The following is a 25377-nucleotide window of genomic DNA, read 5'->3' as shown; positions in this document are numbered from 1 at the left end:
TGCACATATAAAGTGATCCTTGGATTAAAATTAAATTTAGCTTATTTAGACCTTTTCAGTAACACATGTATTATTATTGATACAGACTGTAACTCCTTATTTGCTTGGCTAAGTGCCCTGGCATTTTTTTTTAGTAATTAATTTGTGAGGGAGGGCACTAAATTGAATGGGGCACTAATTGCATTCTACTCTGCTTGTAGCATCATCTCCACATCTTAATTAGATAATTGCCCATTTGCTCGTTGGCCTCTTTCTCCATTACGCAGGTTAATCAGATACTTCTGAGGTGCATCTCTTCCCCTCTCTACAAGTTATTTACATTGTTACTTATGCATTCATTACTAGTGGGATATGTATAATGTCCTTCTCATTAGACCCCAGTAAGATCCTGAGCATACCGTAAATTATAGACAATCATCTAAATTTTAAACCTCTCTCTGGAAATTTTCATTTATTTCCCAACCTCTTGAAAGCAGTAATGCTGCAAAATTTAACTCTTACCTGGTTTGAAATACAAATTTGGTGCACTTGTAAAGCACAATAGGGTGAACAGAACCATCCCTCCTAAAAGTTCTTAGGAACTCTAGAGCTTTTATGCTGCTACTGTGGAAGTCATCCCCCCTCTCTCTCTGCTCTTCCCCGCCCCCCACCGGCCTCTTTCTCCCTGGTGCTTAGAGTACTGCTACAAGAGCATTACGTAGAGTATCTGCCTCGGGACCACAAAATATCAGCCAGCATTTAAGAAAGCAGAGCTGGGCTAGGGAAGGAAACAAGCCAGATGCTGGACCTTACAGTCTGAGCAGTGTGCCACACAACAGTGAAATTAACTGACCAACTGAAGAGAGACAGTGTGGCATTGTTATTCAGATTCCCACTCATGTATGGAGCTCACTGGATGATCTTAAGCCAGTCATTATTTCACAAATGAGAATGTATCTCTGTTGTAAGGGGGGGGTAATCACCCATTTATGTCGCTCTGAGCTCCCTGGAAGTTAGGTGGGATGGAAATATAATAATAATAATGGCATATAGGCAACCGTGTGTGAACCTTGTGAAGCAGGGCTTTCTGCTGCAGCTCACTGAGTCTTGGGATCAGTGGACCCTAAGAAACAGCACAGATGACATGGTGGGGCTCTGCAGTGAGGGGGGAAATCAGTGGAAACAGCCAGCCCTCTTCTGAAGGCTGAAATACTCTATAAACCTTTGGAACTACAAGGTTGGATACATGTTAATGTGCCCAGGCAGCACCCAATAATGATTAGATGTTAGTCATGTGCAGGGCTTTTTTTCTAGGAAAAGAGGTGGTGGAACTCAGTGGTGGAACTCAGGACCGCACAATGATGCCACTTCGGGTCAGCTGGAACAAGGGGGGAGTTTTATAAAGTTTAAATTGCCCTCAGCGAAAATGGTCACATGGCCAGTGGCCCTGCCCCCTGATCTCCAGACAGAGGGGAGTTTAGATTGCCCTCTGTGCCTCACTGGCCACATGACCATTTTCAAGAGGTGCCGGAACTCCATTCCACCGTGTTCCTGCTGAAAAAAAGCCCTGGTCATGTGAGAGGGGCTTGTGGCTAAATCAACCTAAACCCCTCAGGGTCTTTGGCAACTGAGTGGGTATGGTGATAATTAACCTGTTTAAACAACCAATCCTAAATTCCATGCATTGTTTCAGTCCCTATGCACAATTCCAACAGCATGTTTTTTATCTGCTCCAAGTTGCTCTTTCAGGCCCTATCCATCAGATAAGATGGCTATTTCTGGTAAATAAATACGCTCTCACATTTTAAGAAGGGACAGTAGGCATTCTGAAAGCAGAATGTAATCAGCTACAAGGGCAGGGCTGCTAGCGATACAAAATTTGGGGTGAGGGAAACTCAGCTCAAGGGCCTGAGAAGCCCAAGTCATGCTGCCTTCAGTGAATGTTTTTCCATTTATTTTACGTTTAATGCAGTTCTGCATTGCAGCCACTAGGGACACAGGAAAGGTAGCGCAAACTGCAGTAACTCTCTGAGTCAAACCGCACAAGACAAAATACACTTGAATTACGCTTGAATTACACTCAAATACACTTGAATTACGAAATACACTCGAATTACCCTTGCCTATAAAGATGAGCTGCTAAGTCCTGCTTCAACCAAGCCAGTACTGGACCAAGGCAAGACCTTCAAGCACAGCTGACGACTGCTGTAGTAATTGCCAGGCTACAGCTTCCTAACAAGGTCATTGTTTCCAGCAGTCCGCGTCCTTCTTCCTTTTCTTCCACACAGCTCTATAGTTTCAGCTGCTCAGCCAGATCTTGTTACTGTGTTGTGGCAAAATAAGACAACCTTTCCTTCGCCTTAATTTTTTCCCCCCTTTTCTAAACCTTTGTCCTCCATTTCGTGCTCTTCCTTTCATGAACTGCCTTCATTTCTCTTACTCACAGTACAGCAGCAAACCTTTGTTAATATTATGAATAGCAGGACTGGGGGTCAAGTTAATATTCCCACGATCCGTCAAAGTAGTAAAAGGATGGTAATGAAATGTTAATTTGTTTTAGTGGTTATGAGCGTGAAACAGAAGTTAGACCACGTTCTTTCCCTTTCTTTTAACTACATTTTAAACACTGTTCAAGCAGTGGGCTATTATTATTATTGTACAGATGGGACATCTAATACCCCTCCATAAATGCTACTTTGCTACTGTTGGTAGTAAGCTTCATGTTATATGACAAACAAAGTAATACATTTTTATAAGTCAGTAAAATTAGTTCCAGCGATTGGATTTCAGTACTTCAGTACTTCTCATCTAGCGCTGCTGCAAAACCCATTTTTTGCCCCTGCTTTCATTCTAGGTAAAAGTACAAGGGTAAACTGAAAGAGATTTCTTACTGATTTACTTACTACAGATTTATTTTACTATTTAGTTTTTGTGAAATAAAGCCCATTTCATCAGATGTAAAAAGTGTATCCTATGGTATGGTGGTGCTGGTGGTAGAGAATGCCATCAAGTCATAGTTGACTTATGGCAACCTCTGGTGGGGTTTTCATGGCAAGAGACTAACAGAGGTGGTTGACATTACCTCCCTCTGCAGCCTGGTCTTCTTGGAGGGCTCCCATCCAATTATTAATCAAGGCCAACCCTGCTTAGCTTCTGAGATCTGATGAGATTGGGCTTGCCTGGGCTATGCAGGCCAGGGTCCCATACTGGAAGACATATATGGGGGTGTGTAAATATAAAATTACAAAATTACACACATGGTAATGGAGAGAAACATTGAAAGGCCCAAACTATGAGGAGGGCATTTTTTTGGCAGGAACAGCTTGACTGGAAAGAGGGAGGAAAGCTGCTCCTGCTCCTTTTACACAATTATGATGGCTTCTATACATGCTAAGGGACTGCCCTGATTGCTGCTCTCCCAGTATTCAACAGTAGTTTGAATATTGAATGAGCAGTTCCTCCACCTGCCAAAAGCGCTAGAATGAAGTAACAGCAACAGCAGTCCTTTTCGATGAACTATATGCACAGTTCGATTTTGGGAAACCAAAGTAGCTTCTATTGTTCTCCAGTCCTCCAATTTATCTTCACAACAACCTTGTGATGTAGGTTTGGCTGAAAGTGTGTCACTCAGCAATTTCCCATGGCAGATTGGGGATCTGAGTGACAGGTTGCTTAAAAGTTCTCTTACTACATGTTGCCTGTCATGGAGATACCGTGGTTCAGGATGCTCTGGTCCCTTAATTTTTGCCATTGCAACTCCCATCATCATCCTAAGGCTGGTGGCCAATTTTCAGACACCTATCATTATTTCCTGATAAGTTATGCCTGCCATAAACAGAAAATCTTAGCTTCCATTGCGAATAGCACAGCGGTTGGGGAAGGGAGCGGGCAGGGAGCCTGGAGATAAAACGAGGCAGGACGTTCCAGTTCCCTGCATTTTTGACACTGGAACTCCCATTATCATCCTGACACTGGAGGCCAAATTTGAGACTCTGAACTTTATTTTCTGATGACTTATGCCTGCCACAAATGGACAGACAGACACATGGATCCTTTTATTATTATAGATGCATGGTAAAACCAATCCAAATGATTTGTTTTGTTGTCGTATTTGGTTTGGGTCAGGGTCCTATGGGGGGCCCAGATGGAATCTTTGCCTGGGGGCCCAGGGTGGCTCTTGGCAGCCCTGTGCAAATGTTTCTAGCATCCCCACTCCTAGTATATTGATAATGTCTTCTCTGCCATACCTGTTCCAGAGGTGCAGCCTGGGCAACAATGAGCACAATAACATTTCCAAAGGCTACAGTTAATAGCCAGCCAGCTTGTAGTACTGACTTCATGCTGACAGGAGCCTGTAAAAAAGAAAGGAAACCAGTAAGTACACTCCAGATATTGGGACATATATTTACTTACTTCATTTTATACTCTGCCCTTCTCCACAATGGGGACCCAAAGTTTCTCACTGCCTTCTTCTCCATTTTATCCACACAACAACCCTGTGAGGTAGGTTCGGCTGAGCATGTGTGACTGGCTCAAGATCACCCAGCAAGCTTCCATGGTAGAGAGGGGATTTCAGCCTGGGCCTCCCAGACCCTAGTCCAATATACATCACATTTTGTTTCCTCAACGTCAGATTTTTAAAAAGCACAAAAAATGTGCTAATAAACAAAGTATTCTGTTTATGAAGGCAATTATCTTCTTGACATGTTTTAAATATTATATGCTAATCATCAGAGGCAGACTAAAACCAGCTAAACTAAAAATCTATGTGTTATAAAATTAAAAGTTTGTAATTTCAATCTCAGTGTTTTTATTTCACAACATACTGTTTGTCTTATACGTTTTGAAGCATTTTATTGCCTCAGGTAAAAAGTACATATATTCTCAATGTGACAGGGAAAGTAATCCAGAGTGCTTCAGGAAATAAACATAATAGCTTGGTTTAGCACCTTGGGGCGGGAGCGGGGGTGGTCCTGTCTCCACAGCCTCTCCAGGCAGAGTGGGGAATACCATGCTGGGACTGAGCACCGAGCACTTTCCTGCTCTTTGAAGAAGAAAGCAAAACCCCTTATGGTCCTGAGATTCACACATGAGTGTACAGCACTTGGGTATTCACCTCTGAATGTGTTATAGTCAAATGTGTGAATTAATTCTATTTTTAAAAGCATTATATTTGAGGTGAATTGATATAGTAGCTCTTTCTGAGGTATTTGATTTACCATGCCTCATCCACATATGACTGTCAGAAATGACTTCTGCAGTCTGCCCTAGCTAGGTGCTCTGCTCTTCCATCTGTGGTTACTGAAGGCAGGTATAACAAAATCCTCTACCTAGAAAGGTTGTGCTCATGTCCCTAGGAGAGGTTGAGTCTTTAGAGCATATGTTCTTTAGCTGTCCATTTTATAGGGAGGCTCATCTTAGATTTATTACCCCAGTACTTGATATGCAACCTGGGCATACCACCAATAAAGCAAGGCTTCACTGGTTTTTATCTGATAAAAATGTTACGATTACATGTCAAGTTGCTAAACTACAGGATTTGCATTTTAAAAAATCATAACTCTCTTTTTAATTGTATCTTTTCCTTGATCTACTTGTATGCTGATCTTACAATCGTAATAAAACTGATGATGATGATGATGACTACTGCGGTCATCAAATGATGAACACACAATGTGTGAATAAGCCCAACTTGAGACATGGCCAAAAACTGCATGTAGAATGTAAGTCTCTGTCTTCTAGTAGCCCTCACATAAACATTGTTCCTTTCCTCCTACCCTTCTGCATTACATGGGATTTTCTTCATTGTATCTCAGAATCTCTGACAAGATATTTAAGGACTGAGGGGAACTGGACAATCCCATGTGGCTAAGAAGATGCTATTTCAAGGAAAGGGGGGGAGGGGGGGAGACATCGATGTTTGAGGGAAGGTCACAGTTATGTTGGCAAAATATAACTTCTGTGTTGTGGTACTAAAAAAAAATACTTGAAAGGGCACAAGGCCCAGGCAAACATGATCCCCATTATCTTCCTATTCACGTTGCTACAATGTGAATAGGAAGGTTTAAGGTTTAAAAGGATTGCTCAGAGTTACTTAGTATACTAGAACTATAGATTTTCTTCTCATGCAATAAATTGTAGGTCAGCTATATTAAACTGAGATAGCCAGAGCTAACTTTTCCATTGACTCACGGAACCCTTAATATTGTCCCCGAGGGTAATTGCTCCCAGAGTACTTGTGCAGAGCACATTTCCTATCCACTTGATCTAATTCATACTTCACACCATTGTTTTTCATTATATTTTATCTTCCATTCCTATGATAAATGAATGTCCCTATAAAGCCACATATCTTCTTGCCATTATATACTTTTAGACTTGGATTAAATCATCTTTGTTTTTGTTGAATGATTTTCTAAAGCCAAAGCTTTGAATCATTGTTGCCCGTAAAAGGGATGCTCGTTCTCATTCCTGCTCTTTATTTATTTTTTTAAAAGTCTTGCTTGGGCATTAAAAGGTAGAACAAGAAGCAGCAATTAATTCACTTGTGCTCTTTTGATTCCTCCTATTGTGCCTCTGTCTCTATTCATAGAGAGAAAATTGTGAGTTTATTGGTGAGATCATGGGTGAATGAGGGGAAACTAGGTTGGCCTTAAGACTAAGGGCAGATGTGGTAGAATCCCAGGTGTAGAAAAGTGCAATGCTGAAATATGAAGTAAGGGAGAAATGAGGAATATAAAAAGGTTCAGGGGATGGAGGTGTTAGTGAACAACATGGCCAAGAATAATAAGCTGAGCCATTGCTTCCTTTGCCCAGAGCAGCAGACAGGAGTGGTAAATGAGGAAACTGTAGACACATTTTCTGAAACTCACATTGTAGAGAATCCATTACTCTATAGTACATTTCCTCCCATGTCCATCAAGACTGGATGAGTTTGTTCCCCCAAGGTAGCCCTGAGTTGTGTGTGGCATAGAGGTTCAAGATCACAACTATATTTGTTTGATCAAAATATTCTGCATCAAATTCTGCAACAAACCAAAACTTGCAATCTAAACTGTAAGCTTAAAGTGGAGGTTTTAACTTTAGAGAACCTTTTAAGCACGTGATATACACAACTCTAATTGTACTCCGGTTGCCCTACTTGCTGAAATGGCTCTAACACCCAAAGCAGAACTTTGATTCTACCACACAAGTTGCTCCCTCTCTCATTCATAGATCAGCAGGGTCATCATCACTCCCATGTGCCAGGTTGTTGGCAGGGGCCCCCCTTGAACCACCCTTTTATTACCAGATTATACTGCAGATTCCAGACTATTGGATTTAATTTACTGTTTGTCTCTTCCGCTCTCTGGTCTGGTTTACACGTGTAGAAGAATGAGGCAGAAGAATGTTGAGGTCACAGAATGGAATGCACCACTTCAGATGCAGGTGGTGGGCTCCAGTTCTGAACACTCCTTTGCATTAAAAACTCCCTGCACATGGAAAGCTAGTACCACAGGGACAAAGTTTCTGTCTTCTCTTTTCGTTTACTGTGCTGTCTTTCTGTTTGCAGGGATTTCTTTTTTTTTACATAGGGAACGTTCCAAAATATAGTCTAATGTAGTGCAGTTCATTCTACCACCTCAGCATTTTACTACCTCACCCCACTTCATTTTCTTGCATGTGTAAATCAGGCCTCAGTGACAGACCTGGCAAACTGGCAAACTGACTTTCTCTTCTGTCCTCCCATTCACCAGTTCCCTCCAGATTTTGAATCTTTATTTCAATGTACTAAGCCCCATGTACTATACCTGGGAATAAGAGAAAGAAAGTCCTGTAACGGAGAACATCACTTCCCCAGCTGATATTAACAAGTATTGAGGAATCTGCCAAGCAATGTGAATATTATTGGCTGGGATGTCTTCTGTCTTCCATGCTTCAAGCATCTTTGCCGAAGTCTAAGGTAAGGAGGAAAGAAGACAAGTTAATTACTGATGGAGTAGAAAATCTGCATTACATTCACGTCAGTGCAGAATTTACAGAGGAAACAACAGTGGTTTTTTTTCCTGATGACTGTAGCAAGAATGTCCTCCTGGGCCTACTAAACAACTGTGAACTCTGTTGATGAACTAAAATAAAGCCACATTAAAAGCATCAGCAAACTTTGCTTTTACCAGAAAAGCACTAGCATTCTTTACAAGATGCATTTAATCACCATAAAGGGGGAGACAACAAGAAGGTATATTTTAGAAGACTAAAAGGAATGAACAGTAATTATGTGCATTACTCACTGGACTGTGGAGAAATGTCACAAACACCTTCAAAAGGAAGCTGACATTGACAAAAGCTTGATCTTAGGAAATAATGTTCCCAGTGACACTGCATTTTGGCCATATTACCACACCCAAATGCATCAGTCACAATGCACAACAGATCTGGACGCTGAACAAAGCATATGATTAATTGCAACAGACAGACTGGAGAAAGTCAGTCACTTAGTCAATAGAAAGAAAAATAGGTATATAATAAAAGACAGATTGCCAACAGAAAATTCTAAATAGGCCAAGATCAGTGCCATAAATGGTAGTTGCTTTAGCATCTTGATAGATACAAATATGCCACTGATTATTCTTACTACTAGAGATGGGCATGAACTGCATTACGAACTTCAAAAACCCACGAAATTGGCGATTGCGCAATCACGATCTGGTGATTCATGACTGTCCTCGTCCAACGAACCTGCGTTCAGAAGAAGCCTGGTTTGGTGCTTTCGGCCGCGGTTCGGGAAGCCAGACAGTCAGGCGCCATCAATCAATTCCCCTGGAAATGGAGCCAGGGGAATGCCTGAACTCTGTCTGTGCTCCTTCTGTCGCCCTGGAAACCCAAATGGAAGCCCATCTTACCTTGATCGGCAGATCTTCCTTCCAACCACGGAGCTGCAAAGCAGTTACAAGTTGGGAGAAGACACCCAGGGGAGGGAGGGGGAAGGGGGTACCCTGTAGCCACGGGCACTCCAATCTCATCCCTGCAAACCCTGATAGGCAGCTCTGATGGCCAAAGACAGACCTCCTGCGTTGCTCAATGGGACCTGTGCTTATAAATAGCTGTGGGCTCCCAGGCTGGGTTTCACTTTCAGCGAGCAGTGGAGTGGGACAGAGCTCTTGCTTGCAACTTGCTAGCCTTTGGGGAGAGAGACTGAGGGTCTAATTGAGCTTGGATTTTTGTGGGAGTTTCCTGGGGGCCTTGGATTGGAGAGTGTATAACTCCGAGATCCCTTTTGCAATCTTGTCCAAACTTGGGTGATGGCTGTAGGAGACCTTGCAAAACACTCCCCGGGAATATGGGCCATGGGGGGCCATACTGCGCCCCGTGAACCACAAACTGGTTCGGCAACAGAAAATGTTCGTTGAGGTTTGCGACCTTGGGATCGTTGTCAGCACCGAACTGCGAACTGCTGGTTCATTAAATTTTTTTGGTTCACGCCCATGTCTACTTACTACTATAATCTCGATATTTCCTTATTCTGCATGGTATCTGAAGAAGTGAGCTGTGACTCATGAAAGCTCATACCCTACCACTAATTTTGTTAGTCTTATAGGTGCTACTGGACTCTTGCTCGTTTCCACTGCTACAGACAGATTAAAATGGCTACCCATCTTGATCTATCTGCATGCAATACACACTTAATGATGTTGGCTTTTGATCTCCCACACCTTTCATCCTGATCCATAACTTAATCACTTTGGAGAAAATGGCTGTATCATATGGTGACGCGACTGTAAACTGTATCTGTAAACTGGGATGTGTGGGAAACTTACTTTTCTATTTTTGATAGCCAGTTCAGTGTGTTTACAGCCCAGGGGAAGCCATGATTGTTGAACAACCTAGTCAAAGTTAGTCACTTTAAAAGTCACATTGATTTCAATAGGTAGGTTAAGCACTTGCTTAGAAGGGACATCAGAGGAATGTGAAAGCACTTAAATCTGGCTATATCTTCCTCTTTGTTTGCCAAACCTTATTTTGCCAAATCTTGTTTACCTTATCTTATTTTTGTAATTTGAAATGTTTTCCTTTTTGTAAACTGTTATGCTAGGTTTCTGGAGATTGCCTGCCATCAGCAGGAATGTGGCAAACAGGCTGGTGAAATGGACACAAACACACTTGCAGTGCCAGTTGATGACATCATTTCTGGTGCAACCCGGAAGCAGCAGCAGCATCGCCCCCTGCTATTGGTTGTCAGGGGGACCTGGCAACCCTAATATATGGCCTTCGTCAGTGGTTTCTCACCAGTGGATGTCTAGATACAAGGCAGCATTTTTAATAGCCAAGAAATCAATGCTAGAATGGAAATGGCATATAAAAGTCAAAGGTCAACTTACATTGCTTGTTATAAAAACAGTGTATGAAGCTCCAAAATCAAGCAGACCTAGGTGCAGGATGGATTCTTCTGCTTCTGTTTGACATTTTACATTGTTGTATCTTGATAGGAAGAGGGAATACAGTAGATCCTGGTTAACCTCTCCTGGACAAAAAGCCCAAGGTGCTTATAAATTCCTTCAAGCTGATCTGGGCCAATAAATAACTCATAATCCAGTCCTGTGCTAAGTATAGCACATTACTAGCATTTTAACTTTCAGAACTATATTTTAGGAATAAGTCAAGGACAGTGATTAGAATTAATTTTACACTGAACAAAAAACTGCTAGCTTTGGGTTGGAACCAGCGCAACAACTGTGCAAAGTCTTCTTAAGGATCCACAATCTTCCCACCTCTCCCCTCCAGGCAGCAGCCATTTCCTACCCTGGAAAACTTCATTCCCAGGGCACGTGGAGTAATAGCATTGCAGGTAAGCAGGCTGCATTTGGGAGGGATGGGGAGGAGGAGAAAATTGTATCCTTCTTTCTCTTCTGTCAACAGAACTCTCTTCTGGAGGGGAAAGTCAAACAATTTCACCTCCTTTTCACTGCTACCTCCCAACTTGCAAGGCTGTTACATTGTGTGGATCCCACAGCCTCAAGAATAAATCTCCTGGGGTCAGAAATGGCTGCTGTGGGAGGGTGGGGATCCCTGAAGGCCCACAGCTTTCAATTTGCAATGTTCTTATTTTACAAGTTTATTTTTCTGTTAGGTTTAATCTTATTTTTTCCTAAGCTGCTTTACTTACAAAGCTTAGTAGGAACTTTAATCTCTTTACAAAAGTCATTCATTCATTCATTCATTCATTCATTCATTCATTCATTCATTCATTCATTCATTCATTCATTCATTCAGTGACTCTCAGACTGGCTGAACACACAAATACGTGAAAAGGACTTCCTTATATGTTAGTTCATGTGAATGAACCACTATTGTGAATGAACCACTATTGGTTTGCTACATGGATGTACTACATGGATGTACTTTTGTACTGACCTTTCCCACACAGTCTAGAACATTATCAAGATGAAGCATGCAGTTGGCAGGGAGGCAATACTTCAGTGGCAGACAATGTGTTTTGCATACAAAATTTCACCAGTTCAATCTCTGGCACCTCAAGATTAAGGATCTCCATGACTAGAGATGACAGGAGGCCACCATTAGCTGGTGTAGATAGTATAAGGCTGCAAGGGCCTCTGTCCTGACTCAGTAAAGGCAGCATATCTCCTTCCAACTAAAATTTCCTGTGCAATTCCTCTACTACTATGGGGGGGGGGAGGTATTTGAGAATTTCCTGCATTTTGCAAGGGGTTGGACTAGATGACCCTAGAGGTCCCTTCCAACCCTGTGATTCTATGATTCTTCTTTTTCAGTTCTTGATAACTCTTCTTCAAATACAAAATGGTTGTAGTGAGGAGGAGAGTGAGGAAGAAGGCATATTGTTGCATGTCTTCGCTGTCACCTCGGAAATATTCCGAGGTGCCAGTTACTATAGCCCCTGTTCCTTAATAATAGCCTATATTTTGGATGGTTAAAAGAGAAAAACAGCACTGAATTGCAATCAGTGATCTTTGTCCAGTGTTCATGCTTTTCCTTTCCAATGGTGAAGCCAAGCTGATCTGAGCTGAGCTAGGGGTGGGTGCACAAATAGTGGAGTGCACAAATGGAAGAACATGCACACAATGACCCCAATGAACTCAGTATGTTCACTGCTGCACTGAAATGTTATTCCCTCCCTCCCTAGCAGTGATCTGCAATTCACTTCTGACAGTGCTGATCTTCTGTAATGGAATAGGTGTGAAGGAATTGCTCCATCTAATCTGCCAGGGAAGTTCACTGTGTGACCTCGGGCCGGTCACACACATGTGAGGATAAAACGGAGAAGAATGGTGCTCTGGATCCCCATTGTGGAAAAGGAGAGATATAAATAAAGTAAATAAAGCAATCAATCCTAGGATCTTCCTGCGTTAGCTTTCAGTCATTCAATAATTTCAGAAATTGAAAGCTCCATATGAGTTAAATTCTTCAAGATAATGTTCTGATTTCTTGGAGCACTGGCTGTCCACTGAGCTTCCTTTTCCAACCACGAACCTTCTGGTGGATTATCTAGTCATTCAAAGTTGGTACTAGAGTGTGTTGATACAATTAATGGATGTGGATGAAAATGATAGAACTCATTAAATAAAAGCAGCTTTCAAAAGTGCACTAAAAAAAAGCATAAATTGGATGCAATGATACACACACATTTCATTTTCTCTCTGAAGGAAAATGGAGGCTAGTGAAGAGCGTGGAAAATTTCACAAAAATCTTACCTTCCTCTCTCCACTACCCGGTAGTCTGAAGCACTGTAACTTTTGACAAATTCTTCTTTGCCAAGAGTGATGTTGACATCTTGAGCCAAGATATTAACAAATCTATAAGAAAAACTTGACTTTATCATGACAGAAAATGAATACAGAGAAATAAAGCATCAGAGATTTTACTGGAGGCATGCAATCTATTTGAAGGCAGTTCATCTTAATTTTTATGGCAAGCTTACCAGCCAAAAACGCTTCCAATTAATCACCGTTTCCCACAATAATATGTAACCCCAATACATACAATGAAGCAACTCCCTTTTCTAGGAGAAGGAAAATGATTGTTGCAATTAATCCCATTTAAGAAACTTAGTAGAAAGGAATAGCTGGTGGGGAGGGGAGAATTGCTCTGGGGAGAGGGATAAGCATAACTCTCCTTCATAATTCTGTTTCACAGGTAGGTACTAAGTTGTTATTTCAGAACACTTGGTAGAATATGCATAACTGTTGTGCCAGCAAAGATGTGAGAACTTTTAACAACAAAATTTCAAAGACACTATACCTCTACTGTACCTGCGATTATATAAATTTTTTGAATATTTTTAGACCACTTCATAACTTAGGGTCTGAGGCCACTCATAAAAACAAAAACAATATAGTTGTACAATAAAATCAGCAAAACTCCAAAAACAATAGCAATTGTAACATTTCAAATAACTCTAATAAATAATCCTAACAATAGTAAGCAACTAAAAATATCACTGTATCTAATTGTAAACTGGTATAGTTCTTACTGGTTTCAAAACCTGGCACAAGCAGGCTGCCCACAGATAAGGGAACGGTATCTACATACTTGGGGACTCCTTGAATATGCAGAAAAATATGACCTTGTACATTGAACAAAGAGCAAAGGAAAACCCATCTAAAATGGCTTGGTGCTCACCTAAAATAAATACTCCCAATGGGACAGAATGTTGAGAGCCATTGAGAAGCAGTAAAAGAAAGGGGTGGTGGCAGTGGCATAGCATGGGGGGGGCAGAGGGATGCAAAATTATTAGGGGGTGCCAGCCGCCGAGGAGAGCCTGTGCCACATTCATGGGAGCCAGGAGGCCACCAGCGCTGCCCTGTCCACCTGCTGCGCCAACGGGGCGGCTGGCTCACTGGGTACTGAGCTGGCCCTCTGCAGCTGCTGGCCGAGGAGCATGCCAAGCATGCCAAGCGGGCAGTGGCAGCACGGGTGGGGTAAGGGTTGGGGAGGCAAGCAGCCCCAAATCGTGGGAGTGCTCCCAGGGGGTGACCACACCTTGCACGATGCTGTCACTTCCCAGAAGTGACATTATCGTGTGGGAGCCTGGGATCATGTGTGCATGCTTTGCACATGTGTGTGGTGCCACAGGTACCACCTCCTGCCAGGAGTTGCCCTGGGTGCTTGCAACCCACGCTATGCCGCTGGGTGGTGGTGGTGGTGGTGGAGAAACCACCATTAAGAACTCAGGCTCCTTGAAGGGGAGATTTGGGGCATAGTTTAGGGATTTCTAAATTGTCCCCCCCTCTATGATTCCTCACAGAAACCCACTTGTAATAATAATTATAAATTGGCTAGCCTCAAATTGTACGGCAAAAGTGTTGAAACTGGCCACCCCCACCCCACCCCCTCAAAAGTAAATGTATCTACATACTCTGGAAGCTCCCTAGTTATGAGTTTGTAAATTAACTCAAAATAAATAAAGAAAAATCTCCCAAGCAGTCCTGGTGAGAAACTGGCCTGGTAAATATTTATTTATTTACTTCATTTCTATCTCGCCTTTCTCTCCAGTGGGAACGCAAAACAGCTTACATCATTCTCCTCTCCTCCATTTTATATGTTCTAGAAAGGATAGAATATTGAAATAATTGAGCATCAGTTAAAGGGAGAGTTTAATAGAGAAAACAGCCTGTTTAACCTCTCAAAAAATCAAACAAGTTATTATCCTATCAAAAAATTTGGCAGAAAGAATGCAAATTAGATTTATCTGAGGGAAATTGGAAGGCAATTTGACAATCCTATAGCTTCACAATCAAAATAATAAACATAAAAATGCAAACAGTAAAGGTGATATATAACACCTTCCAAGATGCACCACATAAACCAGGCAAACTTGCCCCAATGTTGGAAATAATGTGGAGAGGTAAGAACCTTCATGCATTACTGGTGGGATTACAAATATATACATGAATTCTGGGAATCTGTAGTGGAAATGATAAAGTCCATGACAGGATACAAGACACCATTAACCCTAAAAATTATATTGCTGAACCACTGGGTCGGCCATACAATACCAAATATTAGAATTATTAGAAGATTATATGGGTACTATTGTCAATAACTAAGTCAGTCATTGCCTCCAAATGGAAACAACACCCCCCCCCCGCCCCAACAATTGCAAATTGGTATAGTCGGATATGGGACTACTTTATAATGGAAAAACTAGCAGTCCATATAGCTCAGTATGAAAATCAGAAATGCAAATCTGTTTTTGGAACAGTGGTTCCCAATTCTAGAATACCTAACATGCAATGATACAATGTTACAGGCAATTCCCAAAGAGGAACATTATAGCTTATTATCAAGTTATTAATGAAGTGAAAAGATAGAGTATTTTACTTTTGTATTGTTGAAGGCTTTCACGGCCAGAGAATGATGGTTGTTGTGGGTTTTCCGGGCTGTACTGCCGTGGTCTTGGCATTGTAGTTCCTGACGTTTCGCCAGCAGCTGTGGCTGGCATCTTCAGAGGACATCTTCAGAGGACAGCTGTGGCTGGCATCTTCAAAGACAGAGATCTCTGTCTTTTGGTGCTACACCTCTGAAGATGCCAGCCACAGCTGCTGGCGAAACGTCAGGAACTACAATGCCAAGTCCACGGCAGTACAGCCCGGAAAACTCACAACAACCATATTTTACTTTTGATAATTTTGTTGATTGTAAATATTGTTACTAGTACAGAACTTATCGAGGAAATGTCTGCTCTAAATGTTAATGTTTGCAAACATGTTGCCGAGTTAAATTGAATGTTTTTAAGTTATAAGTTGGAAGCTGGAAATGTTAAAATAAATAAAAAATTGTAATTAAAAAAACTCTCAGAAAACCTTGGGCAGGTGAGTCAGGATTTCCAAAATGTTTTCTCTTCCCTTGATATTTCACAGGCCTCCATCTTGTATAATCATAACAGGGGCAGTTAAAAAGAAAACTATAGCCATTGAAATCAAAGCCAGCTAAAGAATGAATTGTTGCCAAATTCCTGAGAAAATAAAAAGTATCTTGGTCTGTTGTCTAGAACTAAAAAGTATATATGCCAGACAAAGAGATGAAAAAAAGTGTTGCATAGACAAGGCAGTGAGAAAAAAGCCCTGACTCTATGGCCAACTGACCTATCTTGCTTCTGAAGAAGAGGAAATACAGAGAAGGGACTTTTCTCAATAAACAGCTGACAAAATTGTATGGGAGGAGGTGACTTAATCTTTTGACAACAGGAGAAGGCCACCTCTATCCTGCTTGTGATTCCTCACAGAGGCATCTGTCTGAACACTGTCAGTAGACAGGATGCCAAGCTAGATGAACTGTTAGTCTGGTTCAGAACAGCAGTATGGCAGGCCTGCCTGTGACCTAGCAAGATTAATGCAAACAGCAGTGCTTTTCAGGCATTACATTGCTGGTGCTCCCGTCACACAAACACTCGATCATTTCAGTATGCCCAACTGACACTTTGTCTGAGGGGCTGTGAAAAAACACCCTCCATCCAAGAACTCACCCCAATGTTTTGATTATTATGACTGCCCATGGACAGGAGTCCTGTTGCAGGATGATAACTGGTGTGTGTGTGGGGGAGGTTTGATATGGGAGCTTCGGGGCTCCCAGTACATAGCATTCAAGCTCTTAGTTATACTAATGGCTGACCTCCCCATCCACTGCTAGTAAGTCACACCTAGAGCCATAAAGCTGGGAAGACTAAAGCGACACAAGGAAAATTCTTCCTTTGGGACTAGAAAGCCATCCAAAGAAGGGGTGGGGGGAGAAAAGAGGCAGAGGTCTTGATCTCCCTTCCATTGTGGGCAGCTCTTCCGATGTGCACCGAGGGACTTCATCTTATCCATGAGGCAGGGAACAATAGAAAGGAGTCCCAACCTGGAGATCTACAGTAACGGTGAACTTAAACTTACTGCAAAGTCAAGTAAAGCTTGCCCGTCCTAAAATTCAACAGAATACTTAGTGTTGGGTCAGAAGTTTGTGTGTTTTTACCCTTTTCTTTGTGCCCTTGCTAAGCCCAAATTGCTTGAACAGAACATGTGCATGCTTTTATTCATGTGTTAAACTTTCTTATATTCTAAATGCTCTAAATGTGATCTCTGGAAAATATCATACCTATTTATTCTTGTGGTTCTAGGGAGGGGCAGCAGAGAAGAGCTCCATCCCTGGAACATGATAGCTGTAAAGTACAAAGTTGTGATAAGTGATCTGCATGCTAACTGATAGCTAGCGGGTAGAAGGGTAGAGGAGACATAGCAAGTAGGCAAGGCTGTACTGGCAATGCAGCTACAGACTGCTAAACATATGACTCCATCTGGCAGGAGTTACTCATATGTTAGAGGTTTCCCATTTTGTAACTGGCACCTCAGGGTCTCCTCTGACCTCCTGGAGATCCAGTCCAAAGATACAGGGAAAGGTTGTGAGCCCATTCCTTCACAGGGGCAATGCACATCTTTGGAGAGTCAGTGTTTTGCAGTTTCTGTGCTACATGCAAACTGGATTTTGTGGGTGCATGTACTGAAGCTGCAAATATGTACATTGCCCTCTTCAGACAAAATGGCAATTATGCATACTGAGATGATTGCACATAGCTCTCCCAATATGTGTGATTTGAGCATTAGAAGCATAATACCTGAGAAGAGCTTCCTAGCCAGATATTGTGGTCTAACATGAGCTTGATGTCCACTTCCATTTTTGCAGTGTAGGGCAAACAGCACGACCAGAGGGATTATAAAGTCCCAATGGTCCGCTATGTATGATGGCTTATCCTGAGGAAGAGTGGAGTCATCCAGACCCTTGCATCCCAGCACAGGATCCTCTGCACACCCCAGGATCTGTCAAGGTCAAGAAGAGTAAATACTTCCTGAAGAGTCTTGTGAGAAAGCGGCAAGAGAAGTTGCATCAACTAACCCCGCTGAAACCTGGGAGCCCATAGCATGCCGATTGCTGCATACTTCATCCCCAGGAGGACTCCAGGGGATCAACCCCTTGAGTCCCAGGAAGGATGATGCTCCTAAGCCCAAGTGGAAACCCATGGTAAAAGGTGCAGAGCCCATCTTACAGAAAAGAGCCTCCTTGCTCTTAGCACCCATTCTGAGGTGCATTGAAATGCAAAAGCTCCTGGAAGGGATGGAGCTTCAGGGCCAGCTATACATCTTTCAGAAGCTGACTGGACAGCTCCTCTGCAGTTTCAGCAATCCTGCTCTGGATCCTTCTCCTTATCGGGCTGGACAGCTCCTTCACCTCTAGGTAGATAGAACTCCGAACCTCATAGTCCCAATTTGGATAGGAAAAAGGCACTAGGATTGAAGGAACCCCAAATGCAGACAAATGTTGCTCTGTTCTGCCGTGCGCAATGGAAGGAAAAAGATACATTAAGGTCTAATGACTGCAGAACTGAACAGACTATTTATTTCTTGGTCTCGGGGAATGTTACAGCAGAGGCTCTAGTCTCCTGGTGGGGATCCCCTGTTGCGAGTACTTTCACTACAACAATAATTAGAATGGGGGGAAACAATGAATTAATTATTGCAATCAATCTGCACATTAATCATCAGCTTAAACTTGGTTTTTAAGTTTAATCAGATATGTACTCTTCAAAAGTTCAGAGGAAACATTATCTGTAATGAGAAAATCGTGTACATATCTTGATTCAGACAAAGTGATGATGAAATAAATTATTCAAGTTATTATTTAAATAGGGCTGTTTTTTCATCATGAATATGAAGGAAGCTACTTTTCACACTGACATACAATATTAATTCTATACTTATATAACCAAGTTAATCAAATTAAAGAAAGACAGACAACAACAATAACAACAGCAGCAGCAGCAACAACAACAACATGCATATCTTTCTGTAGGAGTAACAGGTAAGGAGGATTGGTTTGGGATAAGCCTTTTCTCCATATCAATTTTGGAGTATTCTGGAAAAAACATTTATTTATTCTCTGCTTTTGTCCCCAATGGGGACACAAAGCATCTTATGACATCATTTCCCCCTCCTCCATTTTATCCCTACAATAACCCTGTGAGATAGGTTAGGCAAGAGTGACTGACCCAAGCCCACCCAGCAAGCTTATGTGACAGAATGGGTATTTTAACCTGGCAGTGCTATCCTAAGAAGAGTTATACCAGTCTAAGTTCATAGACTGGAGTAACGCTTCTTAGGATTGCTATGTTAGTGTACTAGATCTTAGATCAACTCTGCAGCCACTATGCTGGCAAATCCAAACCTACCTTGTGCGATAGGTTCATCATGTGCATTATTGCTCACATAAAAGTAAGTGAAGCATAATAACTTGTTTATGTAGATTTCTCTGAGAGCCACACCACAATTTATGTGACAATCATGTTTGTTAAAATTACAATGGACTGTTATTCCCCATGTGAAACATCTGTCAAGCACATGCTGCCTATATAGAGAGTTCAGGTTGGTTATGGTTCCCAAGAATAGGTCCATCACATCTTTAGGAATACACATATATTTCCCTTTACATTTTAGCCATGGGAAATCAGGGTACTCAATGTTGGCTAGTGAAGTGCAAAGGACAGAAAGAGATAGGAATAGGCTAGAGTAGTCACCAAGGAATGGGAATCTCTACTGCAGCCAGAGCTATGCCAACGTGTGGCCGCTGACTGGCTAGGATTTAGAGCACCCATCATGAACTGCTGACACCAATAACAACAACTGTGCTTCTATACTGCTCTTCTAGAAAGATTAGTGCCCCACTCAGAGCAATGAACAAAGTCAGTGTTATTATTATCCCCACAAGGAGTGCCTTGCCCAAGGCCACCTGCTGAGCTCATGGCAGTACTGGGATTCAAACCAGCAGAGAGCTGATTCGCAGCCCAGCATCTTAACCTACATACATAAATCCTTTCTGTTTTAGTAACTACACAGGGGCAGCAATATTTCTTACCCCCTTCCTGTGCTTTCCATTGCCTTACTGGCTGCTGCTGGATATAGTTGTAGTAAACACAACTGCTACAGAAAGCAGTCTTCACATGAGAATATCAATGAAGTCATACTCTAGCTAAACAGGGGGCACTGCTTTTCTGTACAATCAAATATTAGAGCAACAAATCACACAAAACCAATTCACACCTTATTGCTGCCTTTCCTTCTGATGGCTTTTCCCACATGTCTTTAATCTAGAAATAAAGACAAACAAAATCAATACATAATTTCTGCTTACACAAAGTTTTCTTACAAGCAAATGGTGTACAGATAAAAACATGGTTCTGAACAAGAGCCAAATGAATAGAGGGAGATATTTGCAATGTGTGCTTTATCAGTCTAAAATGGCTTGACTTCTCTTAGGTGGCCCTTATCAAATCCCAGGGCTCAGTCACAGATGAAGTAACTTTTTCACCTCCCTACAGCTCCCAGTTATCGTAACTGACACTGGACTCTGTTGCCTCAGACAACTCAGATCCAGACCCACTTTGTGACAAGAGCGGGTGCTCAGATAGTCAGTCAAGGGAAGAAGCATAAGCAGAGAGGTGAGAGAACCTCCCTCAAGCCATACAGAACCTGGCCATCAGAGAGTAATGTCACAGTGCAAACCTAGAAGATGAGTGGATTTAGGGGGAGAAAGAAGGGAAGATGAACAGGGGAGTTGGATAAATGGAAGAAGGGATCCATCTGACACTTCCCCAACAATCTGTTCAAATGTGAGGAGAACTCCCCCTTCACAAGGGTCATTATGTTGGTGGAGAACTGGCTTTATGGAACACTTCAGACCAACAAGAAAGCTGGACAGCTGTCCTTCCAGCCTTTCTGCTGCTGGGTGATTCCTGGCTTGGAAAACAGACAGCTGATCCTATGGCTTTCCCTGGAACGGCTGTAGGGAACAAGGAAGTATTGGAGGTATGGAGGGGAGAGGGTAGAATGAAAAATCTCTCTACTCCTTTGCCACATTTTGTTGTGGGAACATACATATCAATATTGTTATTGTTCCTAAAGCAGGCCATATCTTTACATGTCTTCTTTCTTTAATTATGCTATCTTTTATTACTGTGGTTTCTTCTCAGTACTAAAACTACCCCCCTTTTACTCCTAAAAAGGCAGTTGAGTGTGGTGACTGCTACATATTGGTAAACAGACAATAAATTGTAAAACAGAGAGTAGATAAACATGATTAATAATGAACAAATTGTTTGCAGACAACAGCAGCCTTCCCCGTGGTAATGAATTCAAACTTGATTAGCATCACATTAGTGTATACAGCCACTTCTCAGTGCTGACCTATACTGATAAATTTTTCATAAGTGGCTATGATGCCATCAAATATATGAAGAGTTTGAGTCTCACAAAAAAAAGTCTTCCAAGGGGCTGAAAATAAGTTGTTGGATTGCCTTCTGTAGTATTCTGCTTGGGAACAGAAAAGAGGAGAAAGAGTAAAAGGGGGAAATACAGCATCCAGCTTTACATCATGACAACCAATTGTAGTTTATGCTGAATCCTAAGAATTAGAAGTCAGGGTGCGCACCAAGAAAGTTTCAGTTTCAGTTTCAGTTCTGGAGGGTTCTGGAATAATTCCATTTAATTACTGGTTTGTTCCAGGTTGGCTGATCCATTTTGGTTTTTTGTTTTCATGAGCTTTTGGCTCATTGTGTGAGGGTCGGCTGCAGATGCACAAATGCACACAGTTTTTTTTAGGCAATGGGTGGGTAAACAAGGCTATGGAGCAGATGTTTTTGCACGCAATGGCACCAAAATTGCACAGAAGACAGTCCTCCCTCTAAACCACTGACCCACCAAGTTTGAGAGTCCTCCCAAGAAATGCTTAGGGAAGGCATGTGTCAAGGCAAGCATTGAACAGCTCACACTGTTCTTTTCAAAGAGGGGAGTTTGGGAAACTAGCACAGTGCAGCACAATTTTTTAAAAATTGCTGCTTTATGATAGCAAAGCCAATAAATTATTACCTTTGAGTTTTGCTGTTATGTCATATTTCCCTGTGCCTTGTAGTTTTGTTTCCATGATGAAGGGTGAATTCTCCTTACCCTAATCTGCTTTGCAGCTGCCCAACAGCCTGTCCCTGCACTGTGTGTAAAAGCTCACAGAAAGGGAGGGCTACAGATTGTTCTTTCCTTCATAGAAAGGAAAGTAGAGGGAGGATTGCACCCTCCCCCCCTTATTTTTTACCAGTAAAAGTAGTCTCCTTTTCTGACTAATACCATTAACCTAGAGTTAATTGAAAAAAAAACAAAATGGCAGGAAGAACTCAACATGTCTCCCTGTTGTGCCAAAAACTAAAAAATCTGACCCAATCAGTCCTCCCATGTTGAATACTGATTGGGAAAGACTTGGGTGTGTATGTGTGTGGGTGTGTGCAATGCACACCCATGCTACCTCGTCATTTAACACTGGATAATCAGAGAAGCCCTAAAAGCCTGACAGAATGCTTTCTGAGCAAGATGAAATTCCTCTTGGTGCTCCTCAACCTGCTATCTTTGGAGGATTTCTGAAGTTACCATGAGTGGCCCTGCTGGTACCATGGCACCTAAGCAAAGGAAAGCAGCAGCAGAAGGCCACAGAATGTGCATGAACCAGCTCCACATGCCTGGGAGGGACCTCCTCACTGTGTGGCTCTCCATTAATAATTTTTCTTTACTTCCAATCTTACCCTAATCTGCATAACATGAGCCTTTGCAGCAGCCAGGAGCTAAAACTCTTCAGGAGACCCCTCCTCAAACCCATACGTGCATGCCAGTGTGGAAAGTTGCCTGGCCAGCCTTTCCTTACATTGTCCATAAATGTGCAGAGAAAAGGATGGCAATAGTGACACTGGCACGGATAGCACCATGCCATCTGCTGCTCCTCTCCCTGGAGCAAAGCAAACCTTTGATCCCTATGAGCCACTCAATGCCAGTGTGCTGAAGAAAAAATGCACTCATGCATGCCATGCACACCCCCTTCCAGCCAATAGAGTTAATGTGGGTCCAGTGTTTCCCCTTTGGAGCCAGTTGGTTGCATGTTGAGTGCAGACAGGCTTGCCATTAAGGAAGAACTGTATGGTAAGAAATGAAACAAAATATGCAAACTTTTTGGTGGGGGGTGGGTGGGGAGTCATTAAGGATTTGGTTCAGCACTCTGGAAGCTGCTTTAATGAGGCAAACCAGCTAGTTCTGTGTGTAATTCCCCTCCCCCGTAATTGGAAGCATTGAAGTATAGACATGAGCTATATGAGGGGAAAGGAACAAAAAGAGAGAGAAATGTCCAGAGTAGTGGAAGTCTTCCAGATTAAATATGGGCCGTTTTCACACTACTAACCTGCTTCCGTAACGTTGTGAAACGTCGTGCAAAAAATGCGGAAGATAGCATCTTCTCGTGAGAGTTTTGCACAACATCGTGAGAAGGCGCTATCTTCCGCGTTTTTTGCGTGACATTTCTCAACATTACAGAAGCAGGTTAGTAGTGTGAAAATGGCCCAAGAGTCTTGTTCATCAAGGGGAAGAATCTCCATTGGAAAAGAAGCCCTCTTGATATCTTTAGACATGCATGCCAACGTGGATATAACCTTTAACTTTGTGAGACTCATGAGCAAAGCATACAAAAACACGTTAAGAAAAAGTACATTATATCATTAAAGAATATCGAGTCAGTGAGTGGTTGGTCTGGAACTTAAGGACCTGAGCATCATACCCAGCAGCATCTCTGACAGATAAGATTAGTCTATGATCATGTGGTACATTATGGAAGAATCAGTATGAATTTTAAAAATCCCTTGTCATAAGATTTTCATTCTGTTTTTACTGCTTATAAGTAAAAATAAACTTTATTTAATCATCTGGTATAGTCTGTCAATCTAATGACTAGTGTATTGATTTGCATTTTCAAATGAAGCTGACAGCCATTTACTGGGGGTGGAGTGGGGTATGTTGAACAGTAAGCCTGTTGATTTTCATGGCCTTGATATGGATGTTTCCGCTGTAATTCTTAATTGTTATAAAATTATGCTAAAGCAATCAGTTAATTATCATTGAGACAGTTTGTTCTATGACCAATCTAAAGCTCTCTTTGTAAACAGAAAATGTTTCAGAGCAAGTTTGTTCTTTCACTAGCTGTCTAACTGCTGAGTAGATTATATTGTGACCTCCCAATGCAGCACTTGCACTGCAATCCTATGCATGATTAATCCAATTCACGCCCATTAATCTAAATTGGTTTACACTGGGCAACTCTGCATGGGGTTGCATGTTATCATTGCCGGTGCCAGGGTTTCTGGTGCCTGCGGCCACCCCCAACACATGCGCACACAGCACGCAGCACGTGTGCACCACGGACTGCGTGATGACATCATCATGCGATGATGTCATCATGCAGTGCAAGCCGGGAGCATTGGGCGGCGGATGGCTGGGGTGGCGGGCAGAGGCTGCACCGCGCTCTGCATGCAGCCCCGGCAGTGGCTTGTGGCTGCTGTGCCTGGCTGGGGGCGTGTGGCAGCGGTGGCGGCATGGGGCTGGCTGGCTGCAGCAGCTGTGGCCCAGCCACGACAGCTCCGTGGAGCGTGCCTCCGCCCCCGAAACCCCTCCGGAGCCCCTCCGGTGCCCTCGCGCCCTGAGGCCACTGCCTACCTGGACTCAGTGGGTGTGCCGGCCCTGCATGTTAGTAACTTAAATCAGGTCTAGCAACAAGGCCATAATAAAAGCACAAATCAGTTGGTATACTTCGTCAACATACACATAAGGAAGAGCAGAATCAGTACTGTTTGTAAAGACAATAGCAAGAATCATATGATAATGAACTTATTACCCTGTACCATTCCTGGCTGCAGCTATTCAACTGATACTGCACTCATATTTCATTCTAGATTAGTGATGGTTTTGCTATATGAATACAAAAATCAAATTATCATTTTGGATTCTAGATACAATCAATACATTTTTATTATCAAGAGCTGGTTTGGTGTATTAAACATTATAATTGGGAAACTGAATGATCAGGCCCAGCATTTTCATGTACTTAAATATCTGGTGAAACCAGATCTCAGCAGTATAATCTTTTCTTTGAATTCACTTGGGAAGATATAGAAGATATAGGGTGTGTGTGGGATATTAGATATTCTCAAACATGATTAAATCCGATTTGATTTCCACACTTACTAAGTAACTTGTTAGGTTTCCTTCTGCCTTGTAGACAATTAAGCTGTACACTGACTTTTCCTGGACAGTATGATTAAATGTGAAAGATGATCCTCGATACTGTATTCTAAAACGAAGGCTCTGTTGGGCACCAGTCAAAATTAATTCTGAGTAGCCATCAGGGTCCTGATCAAAAAGAAAGGGGGGGGGGACACAAACAAAACAAAACAAATCAGTTACATAGTCCAATATATGATGAAATAAAATCCTTGCCTGCTACCTGGGAGTAATTCTAAATTCCATGCCCCAGATCACTCATGCAGATTGAGTC

The 25377-nt window shown here is 42.2% G+C and overlaps 1 protein-coding gene across 1 annotated transcript in view; it reads right to left on the bottom strand.

Moving 5' to 3' along the window:
- Positions 1 to 25377, bottom strand: part of SLC15A2 (solute carrier family 15 member 2) — a 77745-nt gene that overhangs the window by 2166 nt on the left and 50202 nt on the right. Inside the window, exons 16-21 of the mRNA XM_054973012.1 lie at positions 25068 to 25232; positions 20064 to 20110; positions 12687 to 12788; positions 10338 to 10437; positions 7770 to 7916; positions 4227 to 4331 (exon numbers count right to left, since the gene is read on the bottom strand). Of these exons, the coding sequence (XP_054828987.1) occupies positions 4227 to 4331; positions 7770 to 7916; positions 10338 to 10437; positions 12687 to 12788; positions 20064 to 20110; positions 25068 to 25232 (666 nt within the window). The remainder of the gene's footprint in view (positions 1 to 4226; positions 4332 to 7769; positions 7917 to 10337; positions 10438 to 12686; positions 12789 to 20063; positions 20111 to 25067; positions 25233 to 25377) is intronic.

Source organism: Eublepharis macularius, chromosome 2 (assembly GCF_028583425.1).
Source record: "Eublepharis macularius isolate TG4126 chromosome 2, MPM_Emac_v1.0, whole genome shotgun sequence".
Taxonomy (NCBI): Eukaryota; Metazoa; Chordata; class Lepidosauria; order Squamata; family Eublepharidae; genus Eublepharis; species Eublepharis macularius.
This window is presented reverse-complemented; position numbering and strand designations above follow the sequence as displayed.